This window comes from Amaranthus tricolor, chromosome 12 (assembly GCF_026212465.1).
Source record: "Amaranthus tricolor cultivar Red isolate AtriRed21 chromosome 12, ASM2621246v1, whole genome shotgun sequence".
NCBI classification, from domain to species: domain Eukaryota; kingdom Viridiplantae; phylum Streptophyta; class Magnoliopsida; order Caryophyllales; family Amaranthaceae; genus Amaranthus; species Amaranthus tricolor.
Genome location: NC_080058.1, coordinates 2,434,662 through 2,452,068, shown reverse-complemented (window position 1 = coordinate 2,452,068; position 17,407 = coordinate 2,434,662). Strand labels below are relative to the sequence as shown.

The window sequence follows — 17,407 nt, the reverse complement described above, 5'->3', positions numbered from 1 at the left end:
GCAATATAAAACTCTCGCAATTTAAAGAAAAAACAGAGAATTTAGTGAAGTAAAAGGATAAGGATGTAATCGTTGTTGATTTTGCATTGGTCGATCTAAGTTGATAGTTGATCTATTGTACATGAAATGATGGTATCACCTACATGCATCATGATGAATGACCATGTACTCATGTCACATCGCACATACGTAAATAGACCGAATATGGTCCAACCGTCCAATTTACTTTTGTATCATATGCATATGAATATATGATACATCACTTGCAAATTGCAATATATAGTAGGTCATCATGCAAATTTATCATCTATATACAAGATACTCCTTTAATAATTTCCAACAATCTAGTATTCTAATTTTTTTTTTTTTCATATAGAATAGTTAGAAAATGAGTTTGACGTGGATGGAATTAGAAGATATAAATAATAGATCAACAACAACAAAAAAATGTAGCTAAAAGTTGAGCATTTTTTATAACGTACAAAAGGTTAAGCACTTTCGCTAATGATCCAAACTCAGAGATGTATTATATATTATTGCATTCCTCACTGTCTTACAGGGCGGCAAAGTTAAAACTTTTAATTAGGAGGAGCTAAATATTTAATATACTAGCAAATTATTTACTATATGAAACTTAATTAAACTAGGAGTATAAAAATTTTAAAATTGTGTAAACTGAAATGATTTTGAATCATAGCAAAAGTTATATTCAACAACTGGAGTTAAAGTCTTCTTATAGTTATCGCTTATGAAAAAATCTAAGTGTTTTTGACTCCACATATTCGCCTATTAAGTCTCAAAAAAAACATTACTAAAATTAAGATAAGTCACAAATGTCTTACTCCAATTATTGAGCTACAATAAAATGTTTTATATTTTTGCACTTTTTAAACTATATATCATATATTTTGTAAGGGGTCAAAGCTAGCTAAAAAAACAAATAATGACACTTTCATTCAAAATGAGATGTGAATGAAATTTTAACCTATTATAATTGACTCTGTCACTCTAATACCATATTAAAAAAATAGCTCAACAATAAATTTAAATTTTTTGGTTAAAACTCTACAAATACTCTATGAAAATAATTAAAATTTAAAAATAAGAACAAATAATCACTCGTTTTTAAATACTCTCTATTTCGATAAATTTGCTTACATTTTGGGAGTTATCAAACTTCGCCACTCCGTTTTATTTTATCGCCACCCGACCCCTCAAATGAAATTACGAATTTGCCCTTAAATTTAAAAAAATTACAACTTTTCCATCCCCTTAAAATTTCTTATTTATAATAATAATAATAATAATAATAATAATAATAATAATAATGAAAACAACAACAATAATAATAATAATAATAATAATAATAATAATAATAATAATAACAATAATAATATAAATAAAATTAATAATAATTTTTTAAAAAAACCCAGTTGCAGGAAATATCGCGAGCCAACCGGGGTTCAGTCACGGAAAAAACCGCGACTGAACCACGGTTCAGTCGCACAAAAATGTGCAACTGAATCGTGGTCCAGCCGCGATTTTTTCCGCGATCGAACCGCGGTTGGCTTGCGATTTTTTGTGCGATTGTATTTTTTTTAAAAAAAAAATTATTATTATTAATTTTATTTATATTATTATTATTATTATTATTATTATTATTATTATTATTATTGTTATTATTGTTATTATTATTATTATTATTATTATTATTATTATCATGATTAGTTTTTAATTTAAATAATTTATTTGAATGTTTAATTATTTTTTAATATAATAATAATATATTAATTAAAATTTAGTTGTTAATTAATAATTTAAACAAATAATAATAATAATAACAATCACAATAATAATAATAATAATAATAATAATAATAATAATAATAATAATAATAATTGTAATAACAATAATAATATAAATAAAATTAATAATAATTTTTTAAAAAAAAAAAACCCATTCGCAGGAAAAACCGCGAGCCAACAGGTGTTCGGTCGAGGAAAAAACCGCGACTGGACCACGGTTCAGTCGCACAAAATTGTGCAACTGAACCATGGTCCAGCCGCGATTTTTTCCGCGACTGAACCCCAGTTGGCTTGCGGTTTTTGGTGCGACTGGGTTTTTTTTTTTTAAATATTATTATTAATTTTATTTATATTATTATTGTTATTATTATTATTATTATTATTATTGTTATTATTATTATTATTATTATTATTATTATTATTGTGATTGTTATTGTTATTATTATTATTATTATTATTATTATTATAAAATTTTCATTTTTGTTTAAATTATTATATTTAATTTATTTTTTTAAATATTATTATTATTATTATTATTATTATTATTATAAATAAGAAATTTTAAGGGATGACAAAGTTTTAAATTTTTTAAATTTAGGGGTAAATTTATAATTTCATTTGGAGGGGTGGCGATAAAATGAAAAGAGTGGCGATATTTAAGAATCGGGTACATTTTCTATCAAGTTACTTAAAATATCATACGTTCTCTCTCGGTACAAACTACAAAGTACAATTGACAGAATAGAGAGAGAGAGAAATAATGAGTGGGGAAGGAACTACCGTTTGTGTAACCGGAGCGTCCGGTTACATAGCATCATGGATAGTTAAGCTTCTTCTTCAACGAGGTTACACCGTTAAAGCCACCGTTCGTGATCCTGGTTATTTTTTTCTCTGTCCTCATCCTTCAATTTCTTTTTCTCCGATTGAATTTCATCTTATTTTAGTACAATTATAATTTTGGTAGTTTAATTGCTTCAAAATCCCTCTATAATTGCTTCAATTTCTTTAATTACTTCACATGTTTTTGGCAAGAAAACGTTAGAGATTAAAGGAGAGTGTCTATAAATCTAAATTCATGGGTTAATTTTAAATTTTAATGTTCAACTAAACGTGGAAATTTTTATTAGTCCGACTATTAAAACTTTTCGATCTTTGTAACAGTAATTTGATTCTTACCGTGTACTTTATTCCTTTCGTACGACTGTACCCCTTATAAAAGAAAGAGGAAGTATTGGGAAATAACTGTTTGAAGAATTAACAAATCACGAGATTTACTAGGACGAGAGTTTTGTGAATTTAATATATTCTTTAAATTTTATTTATTTTACTATTATTTTTTTTTATCTTTAATAGTAATTTACACATCCTGGTGATTAATTAAAATTATTTGTAAAAGAATAAACTACAAATTTTATTATTGGAACACAAATTCTTAACAGAGAGACCATCTCTTCTTGGGACGGTCTAATATATATTTTTTAAAATATTCTAAGCAGATATTTAAAATGATATAAGTAGACATTTAAGATATTGTGAGTAGGTATTAAAGATACGATAAGCAGACATTAAGAATAATATAAATAGACATTAAAAATAATATAAGTAGACTTAATGGATGGGTAAGAGACTAATTTTTATTATAATTGTTGAAAATTGAAATAGTGGTAAATATTAGGCCGTGATTAATCAATCACATAATCATCCTGAGCCTCGACTTACATATAGGGTTAATCACCCTCTGAGCTCACTTATATTGACACACCCACGACATTCGTAGATGCAGGCCCACAAATTCACGAATAATAAGCATTGACTTACATATAATGAACTTATGAGCTCTCGCTTACGTTGACACACCCACGTGGCATTTATGGACTCAGGCCTGCAGGCCACAACTCCACAAGTGTTGACTTATATACACACACTTGATGAGGTTAATTTATTTCTCAAAATCCACGAGAACCGAACCCTCGTGAAAAAAAAAATCTTCAACCGTTAGGATAACTTAATGATTTTCATAAGTGGATAAATTCATTTTTTTTATTACAGGATAGATTGAAAAGGAAAAAAAAAGAGGTATGTAAAAGTCAAATTCAAGATCTTACTTAGAAATAAGTTTACTTGCTCCAACCGAGTTAAATCAGATTCTCACATGATAGATTTTGAAAAAACATAATTGACGTACTAAAATATTGCTCAATTGTTTATAAATAAAATGTTAAAATTTAAATAGGTGACCCAAAAAAGGTTGAGCACTTGCATTGCTTAGAAGGAGCAAAAGATCGGCTTCATTTGGTGGCAGCAAATCTATTGGAGGAGGGTTCATTTGATGCAGCTGTTGAGGGATGCCATGGTGTTTTTCACACTGCTTCTCCTCTTCATAATGATCCCAATATTACTGAGGTTTGAAGCTTTTTCTTAATTTATTTTACGAGTTGCTATTTTGTAGTTTAATGTAACAATTTCATTAAGACAGATGAGTAATTAACCATTTTATGACCTTAAACTAACAAGTGGGGTGAACAATAGTCATTATGATGCATACAAATGAAACTACTAATAGACAATTTTTTCTGTATGGGTAAATTCAATGTGGTGAACTTACAAAGGGGCATGATTATGTTGTGGCCTCACCAAAATAAAAACAAAAAAATCTTGTCATTTTTCCAATGAGCACAAGGATTGCTTGCTCGAGTACATCGGGTGCTTTTCATGCTTAAACCCATATTCCACCTCTTTCTGATCTTCCTTGCTCGACCGGACAACTTCCTTGCTCATTCGAACAACCCCTATTTCCTCGAAATTTTGTTTTTGGTTCTTGTTACAACAAAGGTGTGATCGTCTCAAACTCTCAAAGTCATTGCATTTGACCATCATAAATTTTTCAAGCTCTATGTAGTTGTTTATGATTTTAGGTCATGATACGGGGGCTCACTCAATGGAAACAAAAAGGCTTATTAAATCATATGCACTTCTTATTTTTGTAAATTTATTGATAATGTTTGTTACCAAGTGTTAGTTGGGAAACAATCCCTTTAATTTTTATCCTAAACAAGGGTAAGGTTATGTAAATTTGACCTTATAAACCCTGCCTAAATAGAAACCACTTATTCACATTGAAGTTACGGAATATTGTTGGTTTTCAATTACAATTATGCAGACTATTATATATGTGATGTTTTTAATGAGTTTGCTATCAAAGTTCAATCAGAACAATCTCTTTTGTTATCACAAACAAGGGTAAGATTGCGTACACGGTACATCCAACCGCATTGGAATTATGGAATGGGACTAATATGTGTTTGTTCTCCGGTAGTTTTTTCTATAGAAAACTTTATTGATTGTTTCCCCTCCTAAGTCCTAATTACATTTTCCTGGCACCCTCACATCAGGCTGAATTCCTAGAACCTGCAGTGAAAGGAACACTAAATGTTCTCAATTCATGTGCAAAATTTTCATCAATAAAAAGAGTAGTTCTGACTTCTTCAATGGCCGCAGTTTTGTGCACTGGGAAACCTCTAAGTACTGAGGTTACAGTCGATGAAAGTTGGTTTTCTGATCCTGATTTTGTTCGAAGGACTAAGGTTAGTGATTCGGGTTGTTCACCAATTTTTCTAGTCAATCATAGCGATGCCTGATGTTCCTATAGCGAATCTAAACAGATGTGGTATGTTCTCTCTAAAACTTTGGCCGAAGAAGCTGCCTGGAAGTTCACAAAAGAGAAGGGTATCGACTTAGTGATGATTAATCCAGGTGTGACTATCGGACCTTTGTTACAACCAACACTCAATGCAAGTGCAGCTGCCATATATTGCTTCTTTGATGGTATGTACTATGTAACTATCAAGGAAACAACTCAACCAAAAGCACGCCCTCTCACACGAAAGCCCATATGGGCGAGAAGTGTGGATGCGCACACGCGCAAAATATTCCACTTTAAGTGTGGATGCGCACACGCGCAAAATATTCCACTTTTAATGAGGGGTGTTTGAGATTCGAACTCGTAATCTCTTATCACGCTGGCCTCTGATACCATTTCAACATACCAATTCAACCAAAAGCTTAACTTGATGATTAAAGCTCCGTGATATGTCATATACTCTAACAGTAACACATCTAAATTCGACTCTTCAATTCACTCTAGGCTAGGAACATATAATCCTCTATCTTAGTTTGATTGCTACATTCCCTGTGTTTATGTGAAAGCTTTTGAGGAGAAGTATAGCAATCTCGATGGGACCGATGAGGATCTTGTATCTAACATGGCTGTGCCTAGACTTGAACATATAAGCCCATGTGTACTACAAGTACTTGAAGTTGTAAGTAGATGTCATAATGACTTGTCCATACTCCATACTGATGTTGCGAGCCACAAATTTAAAGTCCTTCAGTTTGTGATAATGTTTGCTACTATTTGTCAATCAGAAAAACCTCTTGATTTTACACGGGAAATGCTAGGTCATAAAGATCCGATGAGAGTCACTTAATAAAGCTAACCTTAACTTTGCTATTTCATTGATTTGTGCAGGTTCAGAAACATATCGATTTATGTTTTTCGGTTGGGTCCACGTCAAAGATGTCGCTAAAGCACATATCTTAGCACTCGAAGTTCCTTCAGCACACGGGCGATACTGTTTGGTCGAAAGCGTAGCGCCTGGTTCGGAGATCGTCAAGATTTTAAAAGAGCTTTATCCTAACACCAAACTCCCTGAAGTGTAAGTGATCTGCTTTTTTGTTTTGTGTAGATGTTTTGAGCCTTTGGTTTATGTTTTACTTCTATATAAGCTTCAATTGTTTCAGTTCTGCTGAGGATGATGTTGATAATCCTTTGAAAGCAACATATTATCAAGTTTCTAAAGATAAAGCTCGAAGTTTGGGCATGGACGAGTTCATTTCTCTTAAAACAAGCCTTCGAGATACAGTTGAGAGCTTGAAAGAGAAAGGGTTTATCTGCTTTTGAGCTTAACTTATCAGAATATTAAGGAGTCGTTAAGTTGCTATTGAAATTAAAATTCCGTGTAAATTTTTAACATATTGGGTGTTACTTACCTTGCTAAAGTCCTTGAAATTGATCCGTGTTATTTGGCTGCTCATGAAAATTTATACTTTGATTACCAAGAGAATATACTTATTAAAATTTTACACGTCAAGGAATTTCCTTGCTAATGTTAATTTCTCATGCTCTTAAAATTTCTATTAGACGTTTCATTAAAATTTCTAAATTCGTAGAAAATAATTTACAGACTAACAACTTCTACGAGAATTTAAATTTCAACATAAGATTTATCAATGAACCTCTTAATAGAAATGATATGAAGGCCAAATTTTTGTTATATGGTGCACGTTTGATACGTTAATTGGTAGTCAGTAATAATAAATGGCTAGACTGATACTAGAGGGTAGAGATATGTATACTCCCTCCTACTCACTTATTTTACCATTTTTTTCATCTTAATTATTTTAGTCTATTTTTTTTATATTAGATCAACATTTTCTTGTAAAAGCTTTATTTCACAAATAATTCATTATAAAAAAATTATCTTCAAATTAAATGTACAACTAGACACAAAATTTGATAAGGCTCATGTCACTATAATTATCATTTTGTGAGATTGACACGACATGATATGTGGCCTGTTTTACAGCTTGCCAACAGAGCTTACCAAACTTGTCATATTATAATCAAATTACAAAAAAATATAAAATCATGAAATTGAAATTAGGGCTCATGACATGACCAACACAACACGACACGATCCTTTTCGTTTACATCATTACATGATTTGTCATGATTGAATTTGCTAGACACATTTGAATCACTTCAAAATGATCAATGACAATTTAACTCTGACACAAATTTTATGTCTAATAATAAAAAATAAAAAAATAAAAAAAGCAAAGAATCACCAAATGAACTCACAACTAGCATTACAAGTCATTCCATTCAAAATAAATAATCACGATCATTGTAACTTGTAAATATCATTTATTATGATAGTTAAGAACTTTAAGCAAAAACAACAATGAATAGTGACAGAACAACGACCAAAATAGGCATGAAATTCAGACCTCCACGACCAACGGCGTAGTTTCCTTGAGGTGCGGGAGGTTCAAGAACGTCGAGTTTGAGTTTCATGCCACCATAACAGTAGCCTTTGCTACAAATGAAGTAATATGGTCTACCTTCCCTCAACTGGTATACGTCTCTACCACCTTTCCTTATATTTGCTATGAAATTTTCAGAATTACAATTATCATAGTTTGTTTCGTTTACTTCTAACACATCAAATAAGTTCTTGTTAAACACAAAACCTGAAAAATAAAATTATTAAAATTACTTATACAGAATCTTATGCAAATTATGGTCTTCCTCACTATATAACTTTTTTTTTTCTAATTGATTACTTTAAAATTTATAAGTAAAAGTGACTACTTTAAGATTATAATTAGTGATTATTTTTAAAATTATTAAAATAATCACTTTAAAACAGTAAATATACATTAAGTCAGCCCACTAAAATTGGTCTATCATAAAATCGTCTCATTTGAACGAAGTTAAATGGGATGACCCTCTTTCAATGTATGTTTATACAAATTTAATTAATTTAACAATAGTGTATACTACAATTAATACTCTAAATTTTTGTCTTGAAAACAACCCCCAATCACTGCTTAAATTGAAGGTTATTATTAAGTAATTATTATCATAATGCAAATTAAAACTGATTCACGCTGTGTCACTGCCATACAATTCGTCGAAACCAAAAAGAATTTTCATCACCATCAACAAAATTAATTTTTTAATCATCGAGAAAACCCTGAAATCAAAATAACTACAAAAATCTCGTTTGGTAGAAATAGGAATTAGATTTTAATTGAAATTTCTATTTCTCTTTGAGTTAATTTTTTGGTCAAATCCCTAAAATTGACTTTTTTTTGGTGGGTTAAATATAGTAAATCACAATTTACACACGAATTTAAATTTTGGTAATTGAATTCCTAAATTTTGTAGGAATTTGAACTTCAAGAAAAGTTGTAATTCTTATACTTGGTGAAATTATGTTAACCAAATAACTGATAAAAAAAAAATCAATTCATAAAATTTTTTAAAAATAAGGGAAATTTCACGTGATAACTCTGATGTATTTGGTTTTCAATGTGGTAACCAAAGTTTTTAAAAAAATCCACGCAGTAATTCTGAGGTTTACCCAATTCATGCTCCATGACCTTTTTATCCAAAAAAAAACATTTGAAAACTTTAGTTTAGCAAGGATAACATTTCCTGTACGCCTATTTAACCCTTTTATCAGATCTCATTGCATCGAAAACTTATATTCCACCAAAATACAAATACTATCTTGGCCATTGTGTTTGAAATGAATTTTTTTTTTCAAATTTCTAGGATTTGAATTTTAAGGAAAAAAAATTGTGATTTAGGGGAAAGATATGAAAGTGAGGGTTTAGATTTTGGCAATAATATAAGTTTCTGATACAATGAGATATGATAAAAGGGTTAAATAAACATAGAAGAAACGTTATTCTTTCTAAACTAACATTTTAAAACGTTTTTTAGGTAAAAAGATCACGAAGAATGAATTGGATAAATCTTAAGTTTACCACGTGGATGTTTAAAAAACTTTGGTCACCAGGAGTATTTTCCTAAAAAATAATTGTTACAATTAGTATCTCACGTAGCCAATCTCCAATGTAAACAGTTTGTTGAGAAGACCAAAGAGTATAATTAACCCCTTGATTCCATCCTTCGACTCCTCCGACATCTACTCGCCGTCCATTTACGGTGACCACCATTAGCATCACCAGCACCGTCCCACACACGATCACTAATTTCTTCATATTTTTCATACTTTTTTGGCTACACTTTTATTTAAGAAAAAAGACGCAATGAAAAGTTGTGGACTATTCTCCCTATTTTAATAAGAGCAACACAAATTAATTCTAAGTCTTTAGGTTACAATAAAGGTGTATACATGAGCTGTATATAAAAATTAATCTTGTATCTTACTTATGTAATTTAATATTATTTTTGCTTTATAAATTTAAAAATTTAATTATATTTTATTAGTTTTTATTTATGTAATTTTTTTGTTTTTCAATTTTTAGATTAGTTTATTTTGAAAAATTAAAATTATTAATAATAAATTAAACTTTTTAATTTTTATGTACAATCCTAAAGAATGTAAATATCATTACACATTAAGAATTATGAATCAAAAAAGGAATTATTCTTTGTATATACCATTAATTCCTTATTTAATTTATGTGTGAAAAGAGGTTTTAGCCAATAAGAAATTTTTTTTGTTACCTTTTTTGATGAAAATAATTGGAGCAATTTATTGTCATTAACTTTATTGCCTTTTTTGCATGTTTTTTCCTCGTATAGTATACCATCTAAAAACTACGTAAATACTTTTTTTTAATTTAACTTTAATTTTTACTTTTGACAGAAACACCAAATAAGCGAATTTTTTCTATTATTAATTATAGGGAACACTAAGAGACTGAAGAATGCTAGGTGAAAATTAAACCGTATTTCTTGTATGCTTATTTATGCTTATTTTTCCTTTTTTCGATTATGCTTATTCATTTATGTATGCTAATGTATACCGTATTTCTTGTAGAAAGGATAATTAATATGATACTCTTCAACAAGTTTCCTATTAAAGAAATTGTGTGAAACTTCTCTCTCTTTCTAGGAGCTAAGGAGTGTATTGCTTTTTGGCAATGCAACCAACATACAACTATAAAATAAGAAATACTTCATGTACCTTTTTACATTTTATTTTATACATGCTATTTTAAATTATCTAAAAAAACTCAAAGGGGTTGCACTAATTTGTTATACATCGGTACAAATTGAAGCAAATTTAGCAAACACCAAATAACTCAGTTTTTTACAATTTTTAAATACTTTTTCACTTTGGCGTTAAAATCATACAATGCAACACCAATTCATGGTATTTCTTTATCTTTTTTTCCTTATCTTCAATTTATCTTTCTTTAATTTTATTATTTTTTAATAAAACACTAATTCAAACATATATTGTGGTATGCGACGCTTACTGTGAGAAACATATGATACATAGACTAAATAGTCTTACAGATTAAAAAAAATTAGAATGAATTTCTTATTTTGAGATCGTCTAATTGAGAGATGGTCTCTAACAAGAGTAGTTACAATTTAAAAGATAATTGTTAAATTTTCTTTTGTTGTTAAAATGAGTCATAAGATAATATGAAATGCGATTATTTCTCACTATTTTTTAATTACAAGTTTTGATTAAGTTCACTAGACTAGATCTAGCAAAGAAAATATCACTCACTCATACGAGATATTTCATGAAAGCATCAACAACCTTAATTAAGTCTTTGGTTAAAACTTTTTTTTTAGTGTTGACTAGACTAGTCGTCTATATTGAATAGGGATCAACTCAATCAAAAGAGGTAGTTGATAATTGACGCCCTATTATAAATTATATATATTTTATCGGAAAATAATTCAAACAGAGAAAAAATGCGATCTGGTTGCATTCATAGCATGTAAGTATGTAACAGGGTATGTAAATAATGTAGTTGTCATATTGATAAATATAGACTATAATTAGACTAGTGAAAACAATTGGTCGGGTGAGTTTCTCAAGTAAGGATAGTCTGATAATAATTATATATTGTTTTCACTTTAGAATTATGTTTTTTTTTTTATCAAAATAACGTCCACATGTGATTTTATATTAGGATTTAGGATCCTAACTAACACTTAATGGGCTATTCCTCTTATAACTATATGTTTTTGAAAATAACTCATCAAACTTATATGTGGCCACCTTTCATCTTATGTAATCATTTACATACGTACTAATGTACCTACTAATGGTCCCCTACACTTAAATATGAAGTATTAGTTGAACCTATTTGACATATCACCACTCACCATAATGTAAATTAGTCAAACATGCATGGCTCATGACTAGAGGTGTTTAACGGAGCGCATAATTTAATGGGTTATTAGCGGGTTGGATTATTATCGAGCCTTGATGTAGAGGGTTGGGCCCGGCCGGATCGGATAATTAAAAGAATTAATTGCAAAAAAATATTTACCACTTTTTTTATATTTTTATAATGTTATTATTATATATATAAGTGGGTTGATGCAACGGACCATAAAGTATAATAACAAAACTACTTTATAAACTTTTAAAAATCGGATCAAAGTGGGTCGAATTTAAATGGGCTTTGACTCACCCGTCCCGTTTAACACCTCCATGAGTCATGACCAAATAAAAGAAAAGTCATAATTGGCACCTAATCCTTTGACTTTATTCTTGAACTTCCTTTATACCCCCACTTTTAGGTTGTGAAAAAGATGAATTGTGCATCAGGAAGAAGGAAAATGAGTAGAGCAGCAGATGGGAAGATAGTGTGTGTGACAGGTGCATCAGGCTACATAGCTTCATGGCTGGTTAAGCTGCTTCTTGAGCAGGGTTACACTGTTAAAGCTACTGTTCGTGATCCCAGTTTGTTTCTTTCTCTTCCTTCCCCTTCTTTTTCTTACTCATTTTCATAGATTTTTATGTTTAACCTTTTTGTTTCGTTTTTTCATAACTTGATCATATGTGTTGGAAATAATGAGTTATGAACTTACAAGTAATATTTGATGGCTAATCTGACTAATCTTCCTACGAGTACGATTATATGATTTTGGATAAGTAAAATCTTATCAAGTTAACGTTTATTACTTGTTAGATTTTGGGCCCGCACACATGGATGTCAGTGACCGTGAGTATGTTTATATGAGTGGGCCCACAAAATGATTATCTGACGAATTATCACGACCTTATAATATGAATGATAACTCAATCAAAATCTGAAGATCATACTTTTCTATTATTGATGAAAAATGCAAAAAAAAATTTTAAAACGAAAAATTTTAAATTGAAGCTTAAAAAATAAGATGTAGCCAATGTTAAAAGCCCTAAAATAAAAACAAAAAGTTATAAACTGGTTAAATGGGTCAGAATTAGGTCAACTTGATCTATTGCAGTTTAAATCAAGATTAGAATTTTCAATCCAATTAACTAAACGAGTTAGGCTTAAATCAAGGCGTTTGTATCCTGTTTATACATGACCCGAACCCAACCCTAACCCAACTTAATGCCTACTTAAAACTCATTTTGATTTTAAATTTGTGACTGATCGAATTCAGAGTGATCTGTATCAATAAATTAAATATGTTTGCAAATTGTAGATGATCCAAAGAAAGTAGAACACTTGCTTTCTCTAGAAGGAGCTAAGGAGCGGTTGTACTTGTTTCCTGCAAATCTGTTAGAGGAAGGTTCTTTTGATGCTGCTGTACAGGATTGTCAGGGTGTTTTTCACACTGCATCTCCCTTATTTTTTGATTTTAAGGACCCACAGGTTCCAATTGTTTTTTCTCACTTCTCTTTAGCCCCTTTTCTTGCATTCTACTATTTATATACAACATTTAATTGGCCCAATATCCTTAGTGGATTCCACCTTAACGAGTTTTGTAGGGTCGAATAAATTATAACAAATTAAAGAAGTTGTTTTTGACCGATATTTGGTTGCAAACAAACATGTAAAACTTCACTTAAATAAAATATGTATAATTAAATGTGCACTTTTAACATAGTCCACTAGGAGCCATTTAATTCCTTGCCTTTTCCATTGTGATGATTATTGAAGTCAAAACAAGCCCATTTTCTTAAATTTTCTTTTCAATTGTTCTTGTTATCCAAGTTAAAGCGGAAATAAACTCTTTTATTACATAGTTAAGGTTGCATACTTTTGTTATTTTAATTCGTCTAAACAGGAGCCTTAGTGGAAATCATTTAACGAAATTAAGGTATTAAAATGTTTTCGATTGATCTTAGTTTACTAAGTGTTTGAAGGGGGATAATAATAAATTTGTTATTGGGCTTGTAAACAACAAGACGCGCATGAGAGGAAAGTAAACTGCACACAAATCTGATGCAGTTCCATCCTAAAATCAATTGGTGATAGCCTGATAGGAGGAGTAGCAAGCTTATATGTTAGTTAAACTCTCTTTAATTCTTCGATATGAGATCATTTGTAGGTTATTTTTCCAACAGTAAATGATATGCCATTGCTTGATGTTAGAAGAATGGTGTTATGGTGTTTACCAGGATATGATATTTGCTTTCCACTTCTATTAACTAGTATCATACAACATTCCATTAAATGGCTCCAACCTAGCGGAGTTTGGCTGGTCAGGTGTATGCAACATGACCCTTATTTATTTTTTGTAGCAAATATCATCTGCAACTTAATTTATATCATAGCTAGACTAAGTTTATTGGTTCTATATTTCCCTTCCTAACTTGTCTTTTTTTCACTTGTTGATCATATTAGGCAGAGTTAGTTGATCCAGCAGTGAAGGGAACACTCAATGTTCTAAAATCATGTGCAAAGGTTCCTTCAATCAAGAGAGTAGTTCTGACATCTTCAATGGCATCAGTTCTATACAATGGCAAACCTTTAAGTCCTGAAGTCGTAATCGATGAAAGTTGGTTTTCTGATCCCGATTTCTGTAAAGAATCAAAGGTGTTCATTCACGATTTTGTTTGATTTGTTTTGATCTTTTACTATGTTTTACAAGTTTTTTGTAGTCTTATCTATTTTTATCTGCAGAAATGGTATGTTCTCTCTAAAACTTTGGCTGAAGATGCTGCTTGGAAGTATGCCAAAGACAAGGGTATCGACATGGTGACGATAAACCCTGCAATTGTCATCGGTCCATTGTTACAGCCAACACTTAACGCAAGTTCTGCTGAATTCGCAACATTGTTCAATGGTGCGCATTTCATTCAAACATGCTCCTTCAGGCTAGAGTTTTTGGGTTTGAGATGTGGATACAGCACGTACCCTATTTATCTGATGGGTGTACGAGATTTGAAACTGTGATCTTTAGAAACATTTACTTCTAATGCCATGTCAATTAATCAAATCAACTAAAAGCTTAAGTTGATAGTTAAAGTCTCAGGATATATATGTTTTATACACTCAAGATTCCTTCTGCTACATACCGACTAGGCTTAAGTAAATATGGGCCGAGTCGGAAAAGGAAATTTAACTTTAACATGGGCCTTAAATGGGCCGGAATGTGAAGCCCAGACCGGTCCAACCCGATCCATTTTGGCCCGATCCTTACAAAGCCCTTTTAAGAAGGGGCTGGATAAGGGCTCAAAATGGGGGCTCGGCCCATTGAACACCCCTAATACCGACCATTCTTCACCTCCGGTGGCTTTTACTTGTTAGTTGTGACAGTTCGTTCTTTGACTTGTGCAGGATCGGAAACTTATCCTAACATAACATTCAATTGGGTTCATGTTAAAGATGTCGCGAATGCACATATCCAGGCACTCGAAATGCCTTCAGCTAACGGTAGGTATTGTTTAGCTGAAACTGTTGCACATTTTGCAGAGGTAGTAAAGATACTAAAAGAGCTATACCCTGATGCAAAACTCCCTGAAAAGTACGTTCTTTCCTTCTACAATTACCTTATCTGATAAGAATTAGTTGCTGATTATTTCGATGTTTTTCTGAACGGCCAAATTTCTTCAGGTGTGCAGATGATAATCTTTTGGACCCAGCATACCGGGTTTCACAAGAAAAAGCTCGAAGTTTGGGTATCGACTATATTCCTTTTAAAACGAGTCTAAAGGAAACTGTTGAAAGCCTGAAAGAGAAGGGATTCATCAGCTTCTAAGTATCATACATTTTGAAAAATGCTTTTGCTTGTAAGTTGTAAGTTGTATCCCACACTGAGTGCCAATGTATATTTTTGGTCTAATACTTGTAGCATAAATGCATAATAGGTTAATTAACTTTGTATTTGTATTAGTGGTTGTGCTTGTGCCTTGGATAAGCACACTGGCCAGTGCTGGTTTTTATTTTGTACTAGAAAGTTATTTTGATATTAACGGCTTGATAGTAATGAGAATGATTTATAGTGTAAAATTTTATCAAAAGTTTCATGTCATTTTCATGGTAATAAAACTTCTATCACAAAAACAAAAAAGAAAAATTACCATGAATAATAGAATCTTTTGCTTATTTCTCTACAATAATACCAACTTTTGATTAACTATAAATAATTTCAACTTTAGGGGTATTTCCCTAAAATATACCTAACATGTTAAAAATCAATGTATAGGATATTATATGACAAAAACAATTGGTAAATTGGTTAATAAACTAAAGTTTGTATTATTCTAGGAAAAAAAATTCATAAGTTGGTATTATTCATGGTTAATCAATAGTTAGTATTATTGTACGAAAATTAACGAAAGGTTGTATTATTCACAGTAATTTTTCCAAACAAAAAAAGTTTTTTGTTTACAAATTTCCATTACCACCTAATATTATTTCTTCCAATGGTAATGCATTGTAATGAATTTTATGAAGAAAATAACATGATTGGAGTTGGACAAACATGACTATTAAGGTAACCAAGATATTTTCAATCAAAATTAAACTAATTTTCATTCTCATTACCATTGTTTATTACCCCTACTAAACAGGCCGTAAGTGACTTTCACTAGGACTAGATTTTATCTTACCCTTGTATTCGTATCGGTACAACGGTGACCGTGCTTGTGCCTTGGATAAGCACACTATAAACGGTGCTTGTTTTTAAAATATCGGTGTTAATAAAATTTACATCAAAACGAATCAAACAAGATTACATAAATATGTATTAACTTATAAATTAGGAATTAAATACAAATTTAGAATGATTGATGAATAATAAAAAAAATAAATGGGACAATCATAATAAATACGAGGTAGTAAAATCTTTCAATTATGATGCATTAAAAAATTAAGGAAACTTCGTAATCACCCTAATTGACCATATATATCGAAATCTAATTGAAATAAGTACTGAATATTTAACCAAAAATTTTACATTTTATCTTTCACATGAAAAAAATTAAAAGATAAAGAATAACATACGTATTTAAAAAATATTTATAAAAAACAAATAACTCAAAATCACCACCTAAAAATTTCGGAAAAACTTATTTTTTATAATTACTTTGGTAGTGTGTCAACATGTTTGACCATAATTGAAATTTGTTGGCTCTCCGGCCATACAGTTGTAACTAGGAATGGTCAGTGGGTGGGTTTAGAGCGGGTCTGGCCAGATCCGGACCCGGACTCTTTTATTTTTTATGAATCCAGATCCGAATCTGGATCCTAAAGGTCTAAAATTTTCAGACCCAGACCCTCCGGATCTGACGGGTCTAAGGTCCTTAATGGGTCTTATACAAAGCCTCTTTGATTTGTCAAAATTGAACCTTTTGCGAGTCTTTCTGTATTTTTGTAAGCAACTTATTATCGTATTACGAACACTTGTTCGAGTCCATAAAATTCAAATACAAAATAATTACTAAAACGTAAAAACATTTGTCTAAATACATAATTAAAAATCAAATGTAAAAGACTAAATAAGATACATAGTCTATATTCCATAAGCCATAACATTACAAATTACAATCAATTTTGATCAATCTTCTTCAACTTCATTAAGATCCTAAAAGAAA

General features: G+C 30.6%; 1 protein-coding gene across 2 annotated transcripts; it reads left to right on the top strand.

The window, feature by feature from the left end:
* Window positions 1-2,508: 2,508 nt before the first annotated feature.
* Window positions 2,509-15,883, top strand: LOC130796759 (phenylacetaldehyde reductase-like). 2 transcript variants are annotated; one of them, XM_057659139.1, is made up of 12 exons: window positions 2,509-2,683; window positions 4,039-4,208; window positions 5,198-5,389; window positions 5,468-5,591; window positions 6,298-6,518; window positions 6,616-6,692; window positions 12,207-12,337; window positions 13,069-13,238; window positions 14,214-14,405; window positions 14,493-14,655; window positions 15,150-15,336; window positions 15,426-15,883. In XM_057659139.1, exons 1-12 carry the CDS (start codon window positions 2,566-2,568, stop codon window positions 15,568-15,570), a joined length of 1,890 nt encoding a protein of 629 aa, XP_057515122.1. In that variant the 5' UTR covers window positions 2,509-2,565; the 3' UTR covers window positions 15,571-15,883. The 2 variants fall into 2 exon arrangements, with proteins under 2 accessions (XP_057515122.1, XP_057515121.1); XM_057659138.1 differs by lacking the exons at window positions 12,207-12,337; window positions 13,069-13,238; window positions 14,214-14,405; ... (1 more) ...; window positions 15,150-15,336; window positions 15,426-15,883 and having other exon boundaries at window positions 2,512-2,683; window positions 5,468-5,630; window positions 6,334-6,520; window positions 6,606-6,877.
* The last annotated feature ends 1,524 nt before the right edge of the window (window positions 15,884-17,407 follow it).

Excerpts from the sequence above, each read along its gene's own strand:
- LOC130796759 (XM_057659139.1), top strand. The coding sequence starts at position 2,566 with ATGAGTGGGGAAGGAACTACCGTTTGTGTAACCGGAGCGTCCGGTTAC. Across the intron at positions 4,209-5,197 it reads ATGATCCCAATATTACTGAG|GCTGAATTCCTAGAACCTGC; the intron begins GTTTGAAGCTTT and ends CCCTCACATCAG. Across the intron at positions 13,239-14,213 it reads TTGATTTTAAGGACCCACAG|GCAGAGTTAGTTGATCCAGC; the intron begins GTTCCAATTGTT and ends TGATCATATTAG.